Raw genomic sequence first — 21,286 nt, 5'->3', positions numbered from 1 at the left:
TCCCTCCTTCCCCTCCCCTTCCCAGATCTCCCACAGCCTACTGTCTCTGCCTCTTCCTTTCTTCTTCCCTCCCCCCCTCCACACCAGTCTGAAGAAGGGTCTCGGCCCAAAACGTCACCTATTCATTCGCTCCATAGATGCTGCCTCACCTGCTGAGTTTCTCAAGCATTTTTGTCTACCTTCAGTTTTTGCAGCATCAGCAGTTCTTTCTTAAACATGTAGCAGAGGCAAGTCACTTGCCTCTTTCAGATACTTAAGTGAGCAAGTCAGTAATGGCATGAAGTTCTGCTTTTGAACGTGTGCAAATCCAAGTGATGTCTGCATACTGCACTTCAACCACTGAGGTTCAGCTGACCTCTGTTCTGGAGCGCAGTTGCTGTAGCTTGAAAGTAGAACATTTCCTTTCTTGAAAGTGGTCATGATAACAGCATCTCAGACCCTTTGGCATATCCTTCTTTTCCAGATTTGAAGGATAAAACTGTGGATTTTGGGGATTTCTGCTCCTCAGACTTTGCTAGTTGTGATATGGTCTTTATGACTTCTTGTTGGTCAGGACTGGAGACGCGGCTGCCTAAATATTATGCTGTGGGATAGTCACGGGTACTAAAAGTCAAGAATACACTTGTGTTTGAAAAAGTTTAGTAAGAGATTTAGTTTAGAGATACAGCACGGAAACAGGCCCTTCGGCCCACTGAGTCTGTGCCGACCAGCGATCTTTGTACACTAACACTATCCCACATACTAGGAACAGTTCACAATTTTAACCAAAGCCAATTAACCTACAAACCTGTACGTCTTTGAAGTGTGGGAGGAAACCAGAGCACCCGGGTAAAATCCATGGGGAGAAGGTACAAACTCCGTGCAGACAGCATCCGTAATCAGGATCAAACTCTGGTCTCTGGCACTGTAAGGCAGCAAGTCTACCACTGCGCCACCCCTTTGTTTTTGCATTGTTCCTTCCAAAGACATTGCTTGCCTCTATACCCGATGCATTCACATTAAATTGCCCTAGCCTCAACTGGCTCTGGCCACCTACTCCACCCTCAATCCCAAAACCCCCAACTGGGTCACCCACAGGGCAAAGTGCTTGGACGGGGTAGAATTTGTTAAATATATAAACAAGAAAGCTTGCTTGATCAATATAGAGGGACCTACTAGAGAGGGCACAACACTGGACCTCCTCTTACAGAACAAGGTAGGGCAAGTGACTGGAATGTTAGTGGGGGATCACTTTGTGACCAGTGACCATAATTAGTTTTAATGTTTAAGAAAGAACTGCAGATGCTGGAGAAATCGAAGGTAGACAAAAATGCTGGACAACCTCAGCGGGTGAGGCAGCATCTATGTTTAGTTTTAAGATAGTTATGGAAAAGATAGGACTGGTTTACAAGCTGAGGTTATACAGCGAGGCAAGGCCAATTTAAGAGGCATTAGGAGGGAACTCGCAGAGATCAATTGGATGAGTGCGGGAAAAGGGACATCTGGCAAGTGGGCACAAAAAGCTGGAGTAACTCAGCGGTTCAGGCAGCATCTGTGGAGGAGGTGACGTTCTTCAGACAGTCAAGGGAGAGGGAAACTAGAGGTATGAAAAGATACAGAACAAATCCGAATTGTTGACTATAGAGGTGATAATGAAGGGGTACGAACAATGAAACTTGTAGGACGACTCGGGTGGTGGATTGACAGAGAGGGGAATGCAAGAGTTCCTTGAAATTAGAGAAATCGATATTCAAAAGGCTGGCTAGGGAAATAGATCCACTTAAAGATCAGCGTGGCTGTCTATGTTGCACCACAGGAGATAGGTAAGATTTTTAACGAACCACCTGCCCCATTGTGAAATAGTCTGGACTCCCACTGGCCTTGTTAGCAAGCTCTGAACCCACTCACATTGACACCAATGCAATGAGTCACCCTCATCTCTGAGGGACTGTCTTTAAAGAAAATTAATATTTTGCATAACTTTTGTAACACCTATTCTATCCTATGACATGATACCCACCATGATCATGGCTGATGATGAACCTGGCAGAACCACAAAAAACATTTGATCTGTTGACAAGATCAGTCTGTATCAGAAAAGATTCCTAGGACTCCAAACAAAAGGGAAATTCTTTAATAAAAACGTTTTCAAACTGGACGTAAAATATTGTCAAAGTTATATACAATTATATACACATCTGATGAAATATCATCATATTACGTATCTTTATCACTTTGAGATTTCCAGAATCTACGGTAATTTGTCTGAAGTAATACTTGCCTCTTTTATGAAATAAACATTTGTACAAAGATCTGAATTAAAATGTGCACAAATGCATAAAGATATAGGATGTTGACTTCCATTTTATTCTCCACTTTGACAGCATCATTGCGTAATGTGTTTAACTCCATATTAAAATGGGTTAAAATTGCAGAAAATTAGTCCACTTTCCAAATGGCAACCTTCCCATCTTCCCTGCCTGCTCCACTAAGAACATATTTGTTTTCAGCAGAGCACAATGCTCGAACCATGTCTACATGAGCCACCAGTTCTTTTTCTACATAGTATTTGTCTGCATCAATCACGTATATTTTCCCATTTGCTTTGTCCAATCCTTTGCTTCCAATCCAGACCTGAAAAAATGTTTAAAAATAGCATTAGCCACCATTACTCCTTCGAATACATTATAAGTGTATATCTATACCAATAGAAATAAGAGTTAAATTCTACCTTGGTTTCCCTTGGGTCCTCTTTTTATATGCTGAAAATGTGCCAGTATTGTAAATGACATATTAGTTTAAGTTAATGGCTGGAAGAATCAAATGGAGATTGATCAGAATACTTTTCAGACATAGGAGGAAGAGTGGGATTGAGGCTGGTAGGTTATAGATGGGACCTAATGTGAAGGGGATGATATGCAGATGGAACAAAGTGGGGGTAAGCAATGGGAAAAGTAAACAAAGAAAACTATTAATCAGTGAGTGGATGTGAGAGAACACTGGGGGTTGTGGGTTACCCGAATTTGGAAAATTCAATGTTCATACCATTAGGTTGCAAGTATTGCTCTTGTTCCTGCATCTGCACTTTCTTTTATCTTCATAAGGGTAAGGACATTTACTGATCACTCCTAATGTCTTGATTAGATAATGAAGAGATATTTTGATGCACAACAGTATGTGATGAGATACTCTCAGAGTGATGATAGATTTTAATGTTGTAATGGGACAGTGAACCCAGGAGATGAATGTGAATGTAGGAGGAATTATTAGTACATCTGTGGATGATGTGTATGTGGTGGTGTTGTGAACAGCAAGGAAGGTTGTCCAAGTTACTGCAAGATACAGATCACTGTGTCGAGTGTTGACAAATAAAATGCAATACCAATAAAAGTGATGTGATGAATTTTGGGAAGTCAAAGAGGAGTCGGACATACACAGTAAATGGTAGGGTGTTAAGGAATGTTGATCAGCAGAGAAATCTTGATGTTTAAGTCTGTAGTCTACTTAAAGTGGCCTCACATGTATATAGAGAAGAGAAAGCAGCATTTGACTTCCTGAAATAGACACAAAATGCTAGAGTAACTCAGCGGGTCAGGTAGCATCTCTCAAGAAAATGGATAGGTGATGTTTGTTGGAAAAGATGATATCAGATTGTTGGAAAACATGATATCTACAGATTGTCATGCTTATGATATTTGCTGCTCTCTATTGAAGGAGGAAATAAATGTATGCACAAAAAGAGTCAATACTTGTCAACTTCCTGAAACAAGCAGATCCTAGAGTGACTATGTTAATATTGTAGCAACCAGATGCATTGGAAAACAAAACATTTAGCACTAGTTTGATACAGAAGAGATATTTAGGAAGAATGGCAATGATCACCACCAAGGGCGCCACACGATTGGTGGCCCCACCAACACCTATACTGATCTTATTTACCAGCACTTGTTCTGTACCCTCTATGCCTATCCATTTTTAACTTCCACTTCGGGAGCTCCAACGGTGCAGAGGCTCGACCAGCCCCGACGCGGGGTCCGATCGTCCGGTGCGGGGGAGCTGACATCCCCCTGATGCAGGAGCTGATCTCCCCGATGCAGAGGGCCCGATCGCCGGCTGCGGGAGTCAAGATCGTCCTGTCAACGGAAGGCTCGATGCCCCTGACACGGGAGAAAATTGAAGGGAAGAAATTTGAACTTTTTTCGCCTTCCATCACAGTGAGGAATGCGGAGGATTCTACAGCCCGGGATCTCACGTTGGGGACCCGGGGGGGAAGAAGAAGCTTCCACCGCCGGCCCGCGGCCAACTTCTACCGCGGGCGCCGTAGCGACTTACCATCAGGAGCGGGGTCCCTCGCCAGGGATCCCTGGAGAGGAGCTCCAGATCGCCGGCCCTGCAGTCTGCGGTGCGTCTGGCTGCAGCGCAAACTTTAAATCTACGACCGCCGGCTTGCGGCCTACACCAACCTGAAGCCGCGGTCTCCGGTGGGGAAGAGCTGATTCTGGACTTACCTTGACTTTTACCATGTCCTTTTACCGTCTGGACGCCCGCAGCAATGGCTGCGGAAGGTTGAGGTCCCGACCACGGGGGAAAATGGAGGAGGACTGGCCAATTTTTGTGCCTTCCACCACCGTGATGAATGCTGTGGTGGATGTTTGTGTTAAATTTTTATCGTGTATTGTGTGTTCTTTCTCATTGTACCGCTGCTGACAAATTCATTTCACTTGCACTTTATGTACAATGTGACGAATAAAACTGATTGTATTGATTGTATTGTATTGTAGGAGTCACTGCGGTGGATGTTTATGTTAAAATGTATTTTGTGTGTTCCGTTGCTTTTTATTTGCGTGACTGACTTGGCAAATGAAATTCCTTGTATGTTGCAAAACATACTTCGCTAATAAAGTATTATTCTGATTGTGATTGTGATATGAATTGGCAAAGACATAGAGGCTACAGAACAAGTGCCGGTAAATAAAATCAGTATAGGTGGGTACTTGATAGTTAGTGGGACAAAGAGCCTGTTGCTGAATGATTCAAATACTGTGAGAAGCCAAAACTCATGTGCGATTGCTATCCATTGTATGGTTCTCAATACATTTTTGAATCATTACATAAACTTGAAATGTACATAATGATGTATTACCTGATTTTTGACAATTATCATACAATTAATACTGCTGCAATCCTGAAGCTGAATCTTTTGCCAGGGTTTTGATAGATTTTCCATATCCCAAAAACAAACTTCTCCTTTATCAGCACATCCAGTCACCAGTTGATTTTTCTAACAAGATATTAAAGGAAAGAACATTTGAGATAGTGATGTAATAATAATAATAATAATAATAATAAATTTTATTTATGGGCGCCTTTCAAGAGTCTCAAGGACACCTTACAAAAATTTAGCAGGTAGAGGAAAAACATGTAAGGGGAATGAAATAAATAGTAGAGACATGACTAGTACACAAAGTAAAGACAGAATTCAATACAAAACACAATATGAGGCAATTAATGCACAGATGAAAAGGGAGTGGGACGTGGGGCTAAGGATAGGCAGAGGTGAAGAGATGGGTCTTGAGGCGGGACTGGAAGATGGTGAGGGACACGGAATTGCGGATCAGTTGGGGGAGGGAGTTCCAGAGCCTGGGAGCTGCCCTGGAGAAGGCTCTGTCCCCAAAACTGCGGAGGTTGGACTTGTGGATGGAGAGGAGAGCGGCTGATGTGGATCTGAGGGACCGTGAGGGTTGGTAGGGGGAGAGGAGGTCAGTGAGATATGGGGGGGCCAGATGGTGGAGGGCTTTGTAGGTGAGGATCAGGATTTTGTAGGTGATCCGGTGGGAGATGGGAAGCCAGTGAAGTTGTTTGAGGACTGGAGTGATGCGATGCCAGGATTTGGTGTGGGTGATGAGTCGGGCGGCTGCGTTCTGGACCAGTTGGAGTCGGTTGATGTAGGTGGAGCTGATGCCAAGGAGAAGTGAGTTGCAATAGTCCAGTCGGGAGGAGATGAAGGCATGGATGAGTCTTTCAGCAGCGGGAGGTGTGAGAGAGGGTCTGAGTTTGGCGATGTTGTGGAGATGAAAGAAGGAGATTTTAATGACATGGCGGATGTGAGGCTCAAGGGAGAGGGTGGAATCAAAGATCACGCCGAGGTTGCGGGCCTGGGGAGATGGGGAGACAGTGGTGCCGTCGATGGTGAGAGTGGGGTTATTGATTTTGCTGAGTGTGGCTTTGGAGCCTATGAGGAGGAATTCTGTCTTATCGCTGTTGAGTTTGAGGAAGTTATGTTGCATCCAGGTTTTTATAGCTGACAAACAGGAGCTGATATGGGAGAGGGGGGGGGGGGGGGTTGTGGGGGGATTTGGTGCCGAGGTAGATCTGGGTGTCATCAGCGTAACAGTGGAAGTCCAGGTTGAAGTGGCGGAGTATCTGACCAAGAGGGAGGATGTAGATGATGAAGAGGAGGGGGCCGAGTACGGAGCCTTGGGGAACGCCTTGAGTGACTGTGGCTGTAGCAGAGGTGTGGTTGTGGAGAGAGATGAAGTGGGATCTGTTGGAAAGGTAGGAACGGAGCCAGCTGAGTGCAGAGCCTTCAATGCCGAGGTCTTTGAGTCTGGTGAGCAGGATGTTATGGTTCACTGTATCGAAGGCTGCGCTCAGGTCGAGGAGGATGAGGATGTTGAGGGAACCAGTGTCAGCAGAGGTGAGGAGGTCGTTGAGGACTTTGAGGAGAGCAGTTTCTGTAGGAGGGGGCGAACGCCAGATTGGAGGGGTTCAAGTAGGTTATACGCAAGGTATATTAGTGATGTAAATCACTAATTCAAGAGAACAGACTGTGCTGCCAGCACTATAGCTCAATAATGTGCTTACAAGCATTATTGTTGAATGAAGCATTTTTGTTATAATTTTAATAGTTCTTGCAAATACATCTGTTTTTTCTTTAGTATCATGCTGAACACTGAAGTTTATGCAATGTTTAGTTTCATGAGAGATTTTTTGCCCTCTGCAAGATCTTTCTTGACAGCCAATATCATGTACAGGTGACCCCCCGCGTTACGAAGTGGGTTATATTCCTAGAAAACAGTGCATACCGTGAATTTCTGTAACACGAAGCTGCAGCATCTGCGTTTGCATCAAGAAATGGGAGTTGAAAAAAATATTGACTATTGATTTACTTTATAAAATTAAGTTAGGGCAAATTTTCATGCTGTATCCCAGGTCTTATGGTAGGGATTTGTAAATTCCTTAATGGTTAAATTCAATTACCTGAAATAACATAACGCAAGGCACTCCTGTATTTTTTGCATGTTATCAAGCTGCAGGCTAATTTCAATGCTGATTTCTAATAATTTACAGAATATTTTTCTAAGTGCAAGTTACTTTACAAAGGCACCTTACAGAGATAACGTTTGAAAAATTGATTACGGTGAAGAAAAAGATGTCAAGAATGTATTCTCATATGCATTGGGAACAGAACAACAAAATTCTTACTGCAGTTTTACAGGCACATTAATGCAACAACACAGACATTGTAGGCTGAAGGGCCCGTGTAGTGGCAGATTATCATATTGTTTAAGGAATGATTGAAGACAGGGGTTTAGGAGATAATCGATATGCATTCACGAGCTTTCCATGAGACATTCAATGCCGTCGAAAGATAAATCTTCCAAACATCATCTCTTAATTAATAGTTTCTTTATTGTAGCAGTAAAAACAGTAATATATTCATCCAAACTTCTTTTTGTTTAAGTACATTCTGATCTTACTCGTAGACAAACTCCTGCATGATCGAAAGCTGTGACCTCTCCCCCATGCTTCTTCAAACTAAACTAAACTAATCATTAGGGTGTCTGCGCGAGAATCCCAGCCGCAAACATGCCTCCGACTACGTATAAATCCCACCCACATAATTACACGCAGATAATCTCGTTGCACATATGTGCAATGACAATAAAATATATTATTATTGTAAAATTTAAAGGTAACTGGTTATAATTATAACATACTAAGTTAAGCTAAATGGCTACTACAGTCTGTTCAATGTTGCTGCCAGAGATTTTGAAGGGCTTAGGAAAATAATTTCAGAATGTGAAACAAAAGGCTTGAAGGGATGCTCCCAACAGAGTGACAAACTGTGTGGCCAATCCAAATTGGCCAAATTCAGAGTTCGAACTGGGGGCTTCATGCAGTGTGCGAGAATGATGGGATTTACAGTAAAAAGGATGCTGAGTATTTTAAATTGGGGACACTGAATGACATGGGCTGCAAAGGGCTGTGGTCCTGGAAGACAATGCAAGACCTGCAGAGTAAAAACCTGCTGTCATCGTATACAAACTCCACTCACTTACACACATACTCCAATCTTTGGATTCACACGTTTTGAGAAAATAATCCATTGTGTGGGCACTGAAAGCAGGAGATAGACACAAAAAGCTGGAGTAACTCAGCGGGACAGGCAGCATCTGGAGTTGGTTTATGTTTAGTGAAAGTTTACTGACTTCATCCATTTCACCACTAACTTCCATCCGGCGCTCAAATACACCTGGACCATTTCCGACATCTCCCTACCGTTTCTAGACCTCACTATCTCCATCGCAGGTGACAGACTACTGACCGACATCTACTATAAACCCACCGACTCCCATGGCTATTTGGACTACCCTTCTTCCCACCCATCCTGTAAGGACTCCATCCCCTACTCCCACTTCCTCCGTCTAAGCCGCATCTGCACCCAGGATGAGGTGTTCCAAACCAGGGCATCGGAGATGTCCTCATTCTTCAGGGAATGGGGGTTCCCCTCTTCTACTATAGATGAGGCTCTCACCAGGGTCTCTTCTATACCCCGTAACTTTGCTCTCACTCCCCATCCCCCCACTCGTAACAAGGGCACAGTCCCCTTTGTCCTCACCTTCCACCCTACCAGCCGTCACATACAACAAATAATTCTCCGACATTTTCGCCACCTCCAATGGGATCCCACCACTGGCCACATGTTCCCATATCCTCCCCTTTCGGCTTTCTGCAGACACCGCTCCCTCCATAACTCCCTGGTCAATTCGTCCCTTCCCATCCCAACCACCCCCTCTCCTGGCACTTTCCCTTGCAACCGCAGGAAATGCTACACTTGTCACTTTACCTCCCCGCTTGACTCCATCCAATGACCCAAGCAATCTTTCACCTGCACCTCCTCCAACCTCATATATTGTATCCGCTGCTCTAGGTGTCACCTGCTCTACATCGGTGAGACCAAGTGTAGGCTTGGCGATTGCTTCGCCCAACACCTTCGCTCGGTTCGCAATAACCAACCTGATCTCCCGGTGGCTCAGCACTTCAACTCCCCCTCCCATTCTGAATCCGATCTTTCTGTCCTGGGCCTCCTCCATGGCCAGAGTGAGGCTCACCGTAAATTGGAGAAGCAGCACCTCATATTTCGCTTGGGTAGTTTACACCCCAGCGGTATGAACATTGACTTCTCCAATTTCAGGTAGTCCCGCCTTTTCTCCTTCTTTCCCCAACCCTTCCCAGCTCCCCCTAGCCCACTGTCTCCGCCTCTTCCTTTCTTCTCCCCCCCCCCCCCCCCCCCACCCTCACATCAGTCTGAAGAAGGGTCTCGACCCGAAACGTCGCCTATTTCCGTTGCTCCATAGATGCTGCCTCACCGGATGAGTTTCTTCAGCATTTTTATCTACCTGGGAAATTGGTTAGATAAGTACTGAAATTATTAAACTTGATAAACGCGCTAATCAAGAGTTCAGTTGTCATTAGGCTGAAGAGGAGGTGGTGTTGGAAGAGATTAAGGTTGGAAGTCTTTGGTAGTTTTCGTAACTGAAGTACATGAAAGTCAGAATTTCTCGAATTAGACAAAAACAGTGCAAGCAATAAAAGATGGGATGGAATTATTGGTCGGAGTAGGACTTTCATTTGAGAACATAAAACAATGAATGACTTTGACAGTTCATTTAATTGATAAAGTGATCATAGTAGTTCACAAACTATTGGAAACATTACTGAAATATATCTTTCCCAGGATGAGAGGCCGGTGAATGATTGATATAGTTCAGCCATATTTACTGACAGGAATCTATATCTGCTGTCATCTGATACACACTCCATTCACTTGCACACATACTCCATTCCTTGGATTCACAAATTTTGAGAAAATAATCGATTGTGTGGGCACTGAAAGCAAGTTAGATGAACGAAAGAAAATGTTTTCTTCAGTATTTTTACTGCATAGCTCTAATATTAAAATGTTAATAAATAACAATAAAACTCAACCAGAATTACTTAATACAAATATCTTACTAACCTACCCCAGGAAGGACAAGGAAACAGCTAAAAAAGGCTCGACTGCCATTTGGATTTTCTAGTATCAACGTACGAAAAACTTGTCCAGTTTTTTTCACCTCCAGCAATGCATCTCCTACACCTTGTTGAGTCGATGTGGATATGAAGTATTAACAGTACGAACAATTAACAGACAAACGAAATAACGTATTGGGCAAAAAAAACAGGAAAATTGGTCCAGCCGTGGCTATCAAGAGTTGTTAAAGTTAGTATTAGATCAAAGAAAAAACGTACGATGATCCCAGGAAAAAGCAGTAAACCAGAAGGTTGGGAAATTTTCAGAATCCAATAAAAAACCAAAGCATTGATCAGAAGAGGAAAAATAAAATACAAGTATTAACTAGTGAGAGAAAATAGGACACTAGTAAGGTACTGACTGCATTTGCGGACTTTCAAAGTAATAGTCAGAAAGGACTTGGTTAAGACAGGAGATACATTAAAGATTTATAAGAGGGATATATTAGAAAAGTTGGCTGAATCTAAAGTAGACAAATTGACTGATGGGATGCCCCAAAGGATTTAATGTACTGGAATCTTTGGAAATCACTGCCAAGAGGGCAACAGAAATGTAATCTCTGTCTATATTTAAAACAGGTTGATAGATAATTTGATATTAAGGGATCCAGGTATATTGGATTATTGCTGGAATATGGTGTGGAATAGATCAGCCAAGGCCTTAAGAACAGAGCACACAACTCGGACCAAATGGCTTTATTCATGCTTCCATTTCTTTTGTTTCTTTACAAAGTTTACATAACAACATACCTCTACAGCAATTTTAAAAATAATTATAATACAGCTTGCCCAGTAAAACAATGCAGTAATATTTATCATACCCTCATATTTTTCTCTAATATTAATTTACCACGGAATTTTTTTTTGAAAGCAGTATCTTTAATACTCACAGCACCAGAGCATACAGTTATGGAGTTTAATGGCAGTTAGTGTGTGGCAGTTGGACAACTGAAAATTAGTCTTTATCTGCAAAGTGCTCACATCCCAGCAAATGACACTTCCATCTAGACTGCATGAATACACGCATTTTTGACTAGAAATGCAAAAGAATTTTCAGTTTAACAAAATCTTAGTTCCATAATCTGTATTTACAAGTGCATATTAAAATATAATTAAATCCAATTTTAATTCATTCAGTCTTCACATTTCATTTTCAAATCCTGAAATGCTTTCAAAGTATAAACTTCCAGACATCCGAAATATACGTGCAAAGCATGATACCTGAGATTGGAGCCTTGATCCTCCAAGACCATGTCAGTGACATCAGTGCAGTGTTCAGTCAGCTGTTTATTGCAGGACATACTGCAAGTATTTATTATGTAAATACAGGAATCTTGTGAACCTATCCACAGTTGGCTGGTATCCACTCCCAACATACAGTTCTAAAAATAAATGTTTAATTTAAGTCGCTTATTTCAATAAAGAATATATTTAGTTTCACTGATTAAAAATAAAAATGCACCTCAGAATGATTCATCTCTGCTCTGTTAAAGGAACAGTAGGGACACATTTTAAACTTCAATGTTTGTACAGTTATAAATGTTAATCGACATCCCACCTCTGGAGGCCAGTCGGTTCAGGACTCCCTGAATATTGTATGATGCAACTAATCCAGCTGAAATAATTTAATTTGAAATAGCCGGCTACAACCACAGACCCACTTATTATCCTTCATGGACTCCAGCCCAAAGAAAAGCTGTCCAACACGCAGAAACTGTAATATTAACCAAATATTCTGATGACTTTGTAATTGAAAATGGGACAAGAATCCTGCAATAATTCTTCTGAATTAAGCATGGGTTTTATTAAAATAATTAAACAAATTGTCACCTTGACAATGCAGTTTTATTACCTCTGATGGATTATTCCAAGTGCATTTCACATATCTTTAATGCACTTTATCAGGGGATATGGGGAGAAGGCAGGAATGGGGTACTGATTGTGGATGATCAGCCATGATCACATTGAATGGTGGTGCTGGCTCGAAGGGCCGAATGGCCAACTCCTGCACCTTTTGTCTATTTATCCCCCCCATTGAATGTAGTTTTGCGTTAAACTCACCAATTTTGAGTTTCCCACTTGAATGCAATGTTGCTGAATGCACCAGGATGCTGCATCTATGAGCACTACTTTTCCTTCACTTAAAGCACACCATAACTTTGGATTTGCATTGGCGCCCTCTTCTGGGTAATTTGGATTACCTAACAAAATGTATTTAATTAACGATTTCATATGTGGATAAATAAAAAATAATGAAACTTTTTGCTATTTCTATCATCACAATGGTTTCAATTTAATGATATAGAAGAAAAATTATACCAAGTCAAGGTGTAAGCACAATAAGCGAGTTTGGTATTCCGAAAAAAGCAAGGAATCATGGGATTTGTAAAAGGTTAAATTCTATAAAGAAAAATCGATACGAAGCGCTGTAGATACAGTGAGTATAGTTTGGGTCCAATTTTTTGTCTTTTTCCAAGCTTGTATTTGTCAGGGGGCAGATGCAAGTGGGAGACCGGGGGGGGGGAGACTGGACCGGTGAAAAGACATTCTCGGCAGCTGCACACACACAGACCAGTGCTTCGTCCGCAGCCAGGATCGAACCCGGTACCCGCTGCCACTTCATCCACAACCCTGAGGAGGAGCGACGGCCCCGGCCTCCCCTGCGCCAGAGAGCCAGCCTGGGCTCGGCCTCCTCTGGCCTGGTGCTCGAATGGGCTTCAGCCCCGACCTGGAGTTGGAGCTGGCCTGGACTCTGGGCTTGGGGCTGGGCAAGGGATGGGGAGGAAGTTGCTGCTGCCGCCACCACCACCTTTACCAACAACACCAGCAGCTCCAGCGGGCGCCCGGCCGCAGACTCTCTCGACCAGGACAACTCCAGCAGCAGCGGCTCCGAATCGCCCGTCTTTGAGCAGGGCCGGCGGCTGCCCATTTTCAGCAGGATCTCGGTGGAGGTGGAGGGCTGCCGGCCAACAAGGCGGGACAGGCAGAGCCGAGCTGGAGCCAGCCCAGGGCCACCCCGGACACCTCCGGACAGGGATGGGACACCCGGGAGGGGACGGGAACAGCCCAACAGCAACTCAACAGTGGCCAGAGAGCCAGGCCCAACCCTGACCACGGACGAAACGCAAGACTGCACACAACGCGGCACCACAGTTGCCGAGACTGTTTATAACAAGTGACCTATGACCTGGGCATGCGCAGTTGGAATACCGAACTTGCTTATTTCAGTTTACAACATAATTGTTCACTCTAACTTGGTAATTCACAAGAGATGATTCAAGCTTCAAAAATAATGCTGGTTTAAAAAAAAAGACAAAGTACTGGAGTAACTCAGTGAGGGTGGGGGGGGGGGGGGGGGGGGGGTAGAAGGGAGGAGGAGAAGGGAGAAGGGAGAGCCTGGCAGGAAATAGGTTGCTACAGGTAAGGGGAGTTTTTGATAGGCAGATAGTTGGACAAAGGTCAGAGATGAAAAGACAGAGGTGCAAGATGAAGGAATATAGGTGCAATGGGAGGAGTGTAGTATCCATTTAGCTTAACTCAGTATGTTATAAACTATAAGCAGTTATGACCAGTTACCTTTAAATGTTATCTGCCTGTAATTATGTGGATGGGGTTTATTACGTAGTCGGGGGTGTGTTTGTGGCTGGGATTTTCACGCAGACGCGCTAGTAGTGGTTAGTTAGTCTTGAAGAAGCATGGGGGAGGTCACAGCTTTCGACCATCCATGGAGTTCATCCATGCACGAGTTTGACTACGAGTAAGATCAAAATGTACTTAAACAAGAAGAAGTTTGGATGAATATCTCACTGTTTTCACTACTACAATAAATAAACTATTATTCAAGAGACTGTGTTTTGAAGATGTATCTTTCGACGGCATTGAATGTCTCGTGGAGAGCTTGTAAATGCGAAAAGAAACTATCTCCTTACCCCTGTCTTCAATCATAGTGGCTGGAGGAAAAAATTCCTTGAACGATATAATAATCGGCCACTACAAGGAGGAGGGGAGAAATAGGTGCAAGTCCATATGGGAAAGATGGTGGGTGCAGGGGAAATTAGGGTGGGTGTAGTTGAATCCTTGTACTCTTAATTTAAGTTTGAGATAGAAATTAATACTTAAAATTAACATTACACATAACCAAGCAAACGGTGAGATTTCCTCAACCTCCCCACTGCTTATATGTATTTTTCTTGGTTTCCTCTCCTCAACCAGGCAAATGTAAGCTAGAGCTCAAGGTCAATAAAGAGTTTGTACATCCTTTCTTATTAAACAAAGTACAAGATAGAGCTTAGATATTTTCACAGTGAGATGCTGATACAACCAAATCCATACAAGAAAGTAATAATAGATAATAAACCACAACTAGTCACATTTATTTTCTTCCTTGCCACTGAATCAGTTCTCATGCAGTTTAAGAGTGATTTATTTTCATCACCGCAGATTTGGTAATATTCCATGAAGACAAAAAAGTACTATTTTAGGTCTTACAATTATATCAAGTAGTTTTATAGTATCTAATAACTTCAAAAAAAGGATGCATTTTTACCTGGTGCATACAAAAGCACATTCACAGCTTGGGGGCTAGTTTGATCAGCTGAAGGATTTATCTTGTGTTTTAAAGTCTCCAAAGTTGTTTTTGGAACCACTAGAATAAATTTACAATAAAACAGAAACTGAACAAAAAACACATCAAATTAGTCAGTATCTGTAACTAAAGACTGACCACATATGAGTTTAGAATTCCACGCACAGAAACATTAATTATCCAATCACATATGTCCAAGAGTGAGGAACGGAGCAAAGTGTGGTGAGGGAGTACAGCGAGAACAGAATCAATGGTGCCGATGGAACACAATTGGGATCGAGGCCAATTGTGCACATGGATCCTGAACATGGGGAGGAGTGTAGTTGGGAAACGGGCACCAAAATGTGGCCATGATCTGTAACCGGAGAAGCTGCCACAAAGGAGAAGAGTTTTGGGATGTGGTGGACTCCAAGTGTAAGAGGTCAAGGGGAAGATGGTTGAGGGGATAGGTAAGTGGGACGGGTGGCAGTAGACAAGGGCACAACATCTACATATTTGTGAGAGATGCATATGAATGCAGTTGGCACAATTGCATCATTGTGCAACATTGTGTTGCTTTAAATTGGTAGTTAATTTAGCTGTCTCGTGGAAGGATTTTTGAGCATATCTCCCCCCCCCCCCCCCCCCCCCCCCCCCCCCCCCCTTGAAAAACAGTGAGAGCCACTTGTGCAGTTCATTATTTTTTATGTTAGAATGAACATATAATGTTGTCATAATTTAGATATGATAATGAAAATGTATATGACTTACTTATGGGCATATTATCAAGTATTATTACTCTATGTTTCAAACCCATATTTGTGCTTCAAATGATCTATTCTGAGTAATAAACAATGTCATTGCAAAGTCTGGAAAAAAACTATTAAAAATAAGATTGAAAAATCAAAAAAATTAACAAAGAATGTTAGTTCCTACCCAAATTTCTCATTTGGTCAAAATAAGCCAATTTAGAAGCAGCATAAATGGCTCGTGATTGCGTGCATCCAACCACAGCATCCATCAACAAAACATTTGTCAATGCTTCCTGAATGTACTGTGGATCCTAAAACAGCAAGTTAAAATATTTACTAAAATTATGCAACTGAACAGCTGTGATATTGAAGAATAATTACACAGTAAAACAAACGCTTTAACATTACAGAAATTATTTTTCTCCTTTATACTTTTATCTACTTATGCAATAAAATAATCTGAAAGACACCATGAATGATTGTGACAGTAATGAATGATCTCCCCAGCTTCTTGCCTATTGTTTGTTGCAATTTACTGTGTCATCAGGATACAAAACCCGGGTTCAGTCTGAAGAAAGGTCTCGACCAGAAACGTCATCCATTCCTTCTCTCCAGAGATGCTGCCTGTCCCGCTGAGTTTCCAGCTTCAAATTGTTTGCTCAAGAGTTTCCATTTTTTGTTATTTAGAAGAAGACAACACATTTTCAATATTGGGTTTTCCTCTCAATTTGTAAAAGATTTATCTTGCTAACCCCATTCCTTTCTTAAAGTCCTAGAGTCCTAAAGTCCTAGGGGTGGCATAGACATACATGTTTGCAGATTAATGGGTTTGGGTAAAATTGTAAATTGTCCCTAGTGTGTAGGATACTGTTCATGTATGGGGTGATTGCTGATCAGCATGGATTCTGTGGGCCAAAGGGTACGTTTCCATGCAATCTAAAGTCTAAAGCTACACAACACAGAAATAGGACTTTTGGCCAAACCTGTCCATGGGGACCTTGTTGCCTAACTGACCTAATGCCACTTATTTGCACCTGACCCATATCCCTCCAAACCTTTCCCATCTTATACGTGTCCATCAAATCTATCAACCCCAGTTGACCTGTTGTCATATCTAACCAGTTTTTAAATTCCATTTAAATTGAAATCATTGGGGTTTCTGCAATCATTGCAACCATGGACTCTCTTAAAGACATGTCTTCATATATAAACCTAATTATTTATAGCGAAGAGAGACACAAAATGCTGGAGTAACCCAGCGTGACAGGCAGCATCACGAGAGAGAGAGAAGGAATGGGTGACGTTTTGGGTCGAGACCCTTCTTCAGTCCCATTGAGTTACTCCAACATTTTGTGTCTATCTTCGGTTTAAACCAGAATCTGTAGTTCCTTCATACACATATTTATTTATAGCTCCTCAAGAAAGCAAAAGATTGCTATAAACATAGTTTCTCGAGAATCTTACCAAATCCGTTAAAGTTGATCAAGGGTTTAGATTATTAGAGTTTTATAACAACAACTCTAAAATAGTCAGCATTCAAAACTCAAACTCAAAATTCAAAAATAATCAAACCTTGTGCTTATCTGCCATTGTTCTCCCAGCCCACATCTCTTTCACAATCAGTTGCCAAAGATCACGTTCAGTTTTCAGGTTTCCAACAAATGGCTCTTTCAGTGCAGTTTTAATTTTGAGAGCTGGGATTCGAAGTGGGAAAAACATCACTGATACATTTTCAACTTCCTGACAAAAGAGGGAGAAAATACCACATATCAACATTTTTTTAAAAAGAATTACTTCAGCAGTGGCTTACAGTTTACGTTCCAAATTCACCTCCTCTCAATGGTCCTTCCCTTGTTCTCGTCTCCAGAATCTTGTGTCCCTGTCCTAACTCACAAGTCCTGCTTACCCCTCATCTGTCAATGCTGAACTACAAACTAAGACGATTTAAAAATTCTCATCCTTGCATTCAAATTCTGCCATAGTCTTGCCCTTCCGTCCTTCTGTAATCTCTTCACATCTTCAGAGCTTCCACATTCATGAGTTTTCTAACATCATTAGAACTGACCACATCATCATTAGCGTTGATGCCTTTAGCTGAAAATCTTAAACTCTGAATTTTCTCCCAATTCCTAACTCTTTATCCTCCTTTAAGACAAAGCTAACCTCAACCCCGGCTTTGACAATTTTCCAAATATCTCAGATATTTCAAATCACAATAATTTTGTTTCATAGTGCTCTTTAGAAACATGTTTAGAAATGTTCTCTAATATACTTCCTAGACAGAAGCGTTTTGAAAATACAGATAACCTTACTTTATGATATCAAGAATCGAATAAAAAGCCTCAAGAAAATGAAGCATCAAAATGTTCACCATCCTTTCCCTTCATTTTGAATTGTAAGTGACGATATTGCTGAGTAAGCCATTTTAAAAACAATTTCTTTACCTCTCATCTCCAGAGGTCAAATTTGATGATCAGTGCATCTCAATAGTCAACTAATTAATATATTAACCATCCTATCTGTTGTTTGCTATTGAATATAGAATATATTCTTATTTTTAAAATCTAACTGAATGAAAGAAAGAAATATTTTTAAAGGGCATTAATTTAAGTGCTAATAAACATACTATACTTGTTTAAGAAAGAACTGCAGATGCTGGAAAAATCTATGGGCAACATCTATGGAGAGAAGGAATTTGCAACATTTCGGGTCGAGACCCTTCTTCAGATTTGATCATTTGTTATGTGAATCAACCAATGATACAAGAAAAAGGCTTATGATTAATTAATTGGGCAGCAGGTCTGCTTCAAACTATGCATGACAAGTTATAAACAACAAAAAGCACCAAGCATTCAAAAAGCTTGGCCATAATAACAACAATTCCAAGGTAGTACCATTATGTCTCTGAATTTGCTGATTTCAACATAGCCAGGTCTGCCCTCCTTAAGAAGAAAAAGTCGTTTCTGTGTCAATGCAATTTTACCAACACCATAGTTGGTCTTCACAGCTGATGACAATTTAAAGACACTCTCGTTTTTATCCAGATATTCTATCACTTCCAGAGGAAGGTTAACTTCGTGGGCTTCAGCTTCTGATTCTTTCCAAAAATTGTAGAAGACTCTAAATGTCTCAGGATCAATCTGTTTCAGGTGTCCTTAAATACAAACAAAATTAAAATTATCAATGAATGACTTTCATTAACTGAATATCCCTTTCAAAAATTACAAAAAATTCAAAATAGAATTAAAAGATTCTCCACAGACATTGGATGTCTTCCAAGAGAAAAGCTTGTAATTAATTAATTAATTCCCCAAATTGTCATTTTTAATGCAACGTACATCACAGTTATGAAATTAATAATCATTACATGTTAAAAATATACAATTTGAGTAAAATACATACATACAAATACAAGATTCCAGTTGGAAAGCTTAATCGAGGGAGTCATAGAGTAAATAAACAGGCCCTAAAGGTCTAACTTGTCCACGGCTAACAAGATGCCTCATACCAACCAGGCACTGTGCGAAAAACTATCCCTTAATTTTCGATTAAATCATTCTCCTCTCATCTTAAATCTATCTCCTCTAGTTCTTAATTCCCCTGAAAACCTATGAAGATCACCTCTCAGCCTCCTTTGCTTCTAGGAATAAAGTCCAAACCTGCCCAACCACTCCCTATCAGCTTAGATCCAAGTCTTAGCAACATCCTCATATTCTCTGCATCCTTTCCATCTAATTGGCATCTTTCCTATAGCAGAATGACCAACCCCAAGCATAATACTCCAATTTCGTATACCACTATAACAGAGTGCTCCAACTTTTATACTCAATTCCCAGCAACATGCCTAAAGCTTTCTTCACCATCCTATCTCCTGAGATGCCACTTCCAGGGTACTATGCCGAGATGCCACTTCCAGGGTACTATGTACGTACTCTGAGATCCCTCTGCTCTACAACTTTCCCCAGGGTCCCAGCATTAACCGTATGATTCCCAAACTGCAACACTTCACACTTATCCGAATTAAACTCCAATTGCATTCCTCCGTCCTGTTGTCCAGCTGTTCAAGATGCCACTGTAATTATCGATAATCTTTTTCACTTGTCTAAAATGCGACCTATTTTAGTGTGATCTTCAAACTTACTGATCTTGCCTTGTACCGTCTCATCCAAATCATTGATATAGATGACAAATGGGCTCAGCACTGATCACTAAGGCACACCATAGCGATAGGCACCCAGTCTGAAAAACAACATTCCACTCTTCTTCCAACCATTAATCTAATTCTGTATCCAGTAGCCGAGTCTCCCTGAACCTTTCAGAGCAGTCTACTATGCAGAACCATATCAAAACCATTGAAGTCCATATAAAATATGTCTATGGCCCTGCCCTCAACGACCTTCTTGGTCACTTCTTCAAAGAAAAACTCAATTCATGAAACATAATCTCCCATGCACAAAACCATGCTGACTATCTCAAATCAACCCTTGTCCATCCATCCAAATGCATGTATATCATATTCCTCAGAACCCTCTCCAGTAACTTTCCTACCATAGATGTTAGGCTTACTGGTCTATAGTTCTTAAGCTTTTATTATATTTACCCATATGAAGTAAAGAGAAATCGTGGCCATTTGCCACAAGATTTTCTTTTCCTTAAAATCCATGCAGAATTGTGATTTGGCATAACAAACAAAACTTAAAACTCTTAAATTCATAATCCTAGCAGCAATCAGTCGGTTATGTTGCATGCCCATGCCCTGTGATAGGTGAGAAGAGGTTTCTCAGATACGCTCGAAGCTTTTTGAAGAAATACAACATCCCCACTATTTTCTGGGACCCTCTGGCCCGGGGCTGCACAAAGTGGAGAAGCAGCGTTCAATTAAACCTCACGTTCATGCTTCAAGTTCATTCATAGCCCTGTATAAGGAACATTGCCTTACAAACTGCACCACCTCTCCACCCCACCACCACCTTGGCCATTCAGTCAGCCATTACCTGCCCTATTTGTAATGGAGTCTATGATTTCCACATAAGCATCCTTGGCTATCTCTGTACCCACAAAAGCAGAAAGGTAGTGAAAACAAGAACAGCAGAAGCATTTCCCATAAGGAACATTTTCATTTTTAGCATTCAATTCTGTTTCTGTGCAAAATCTCCTCTATCAATTTTTTAATAATGTGAAGTGATAATATTTAAAATTTTATCAAATTCATACCTCTCTGAAGAAAGTTGCGAACTGCACATTAGCTTTAGGGCAACATTTTCATCTCAGAGCAGATTACAGTGCAGGTCAAAAGTCTTACCCCAAAAATATTACATAATTTAGTCATTCCTCAAACCATATATTGAGGGAATACTGCACCTATCCAAGCAGTATCTTTTGGATATGATTGAAATAAAATAGCATATCTTCATGAGAACACTATTTAAAGAGAAGGTTCTTTCTGGGGGCATTACCAATACAGTATTTAGTTCTCAGGAAAAAAAAATCACTAAAATAGATATCTTCTTCCTAAAGTTTGAAAAATTAATGTATTTCCAATAACTTTTACTTATCAAATGTTCTATTTAATTCCAAATTGCAATGAACAGAAATAATCATACAAAAAAACTAAAATCTGAAGACATTTTGAGTA

The 21,286-nt window shown here is 41.2% G+C and overlaps 1 protein-coding gene across 8 annotated transcripts in view; it reads right to left on the bottom strand.

Moving 5' to 3' along the window:
• Window positions 1-2,091: 2,091 nt before the first annotated feature.
• Window positions 2,092-21,286, bottom strand: part of dennd3 (DENN domain containing 3) — a 108,162-nt gene continuing 88,967 nt past the window's right edge. For 6 of the 8 annotated variants that reach the window (XM_033019920.1, XM_033019921.1, XM_033019922.1 and 3 more), the window contains 10 exons: window positions 18,546-18,805; window positions 17,224-17,391; window positions 15,836-15,962; window positions 14,882-14,980; window positions 12,397-12,536; window positions 11,557-11,717; window positions 11,226-11,368; window positions 10,287-10,402; window positions 5,123-5,260; window positions 2,092-2,613 (listed from right to left, as the gene is read on the bottom strand). In XM_033019920.1, coding sequence (XP_032875811.1) covers window positions 2,419-2,613; window positions 5,123-5,260; window positions 10,287-10,402; window positions 11,226-11,368; window positions 11,557-11,717; window positions 12,397-12,536; window positions 14,882-14,980; window positions 15,836-15,962; window positions 17,224-17,391; window positions 18,546-18,805 — 1,547 coding nt within the window. In that variant the 3' untranslated portion in view covers window positions 2,092-2,418. Of the gene's footprint in view, window positions 2,614-5,122; window positions 5,261-10,282; window positions 10,403-11,225; window positions 11,369-11,556; window positions 11,718-12,396; window positions 12,537-14,881; window positions 14,981-15,835; window positions 15,963-17,223; window positions 17,392-18,545; window positions 18,806-21,286 lie in introns of those variants that run through there. The other 2 variants (XR_004411781.1, XM_033019925.1) reach the window with 2 other exon arrangements.

This window comes from Amblyraja radiata, chromosome 4 (genome assembly GCF_010909765.2).
Source record: "Amblyraja radiata isolate CabotCenter1 chromosome 4, sAmbRad1.1.pri, whole genome shotgun sequence".
NCBI classification, from domain to species: domain Eukaryota; kingdom Metazoa; phylum Chordata; class Chondrichthyes; order Rajiformes; family Rajidae; genus Amblyraja; species Amblyraja radiata.
The sequence above is the reverse complement of the archived record's forward strand: the minus strand, read 5'-3'. Positions and strand labels throughout refer to the sequence as shown.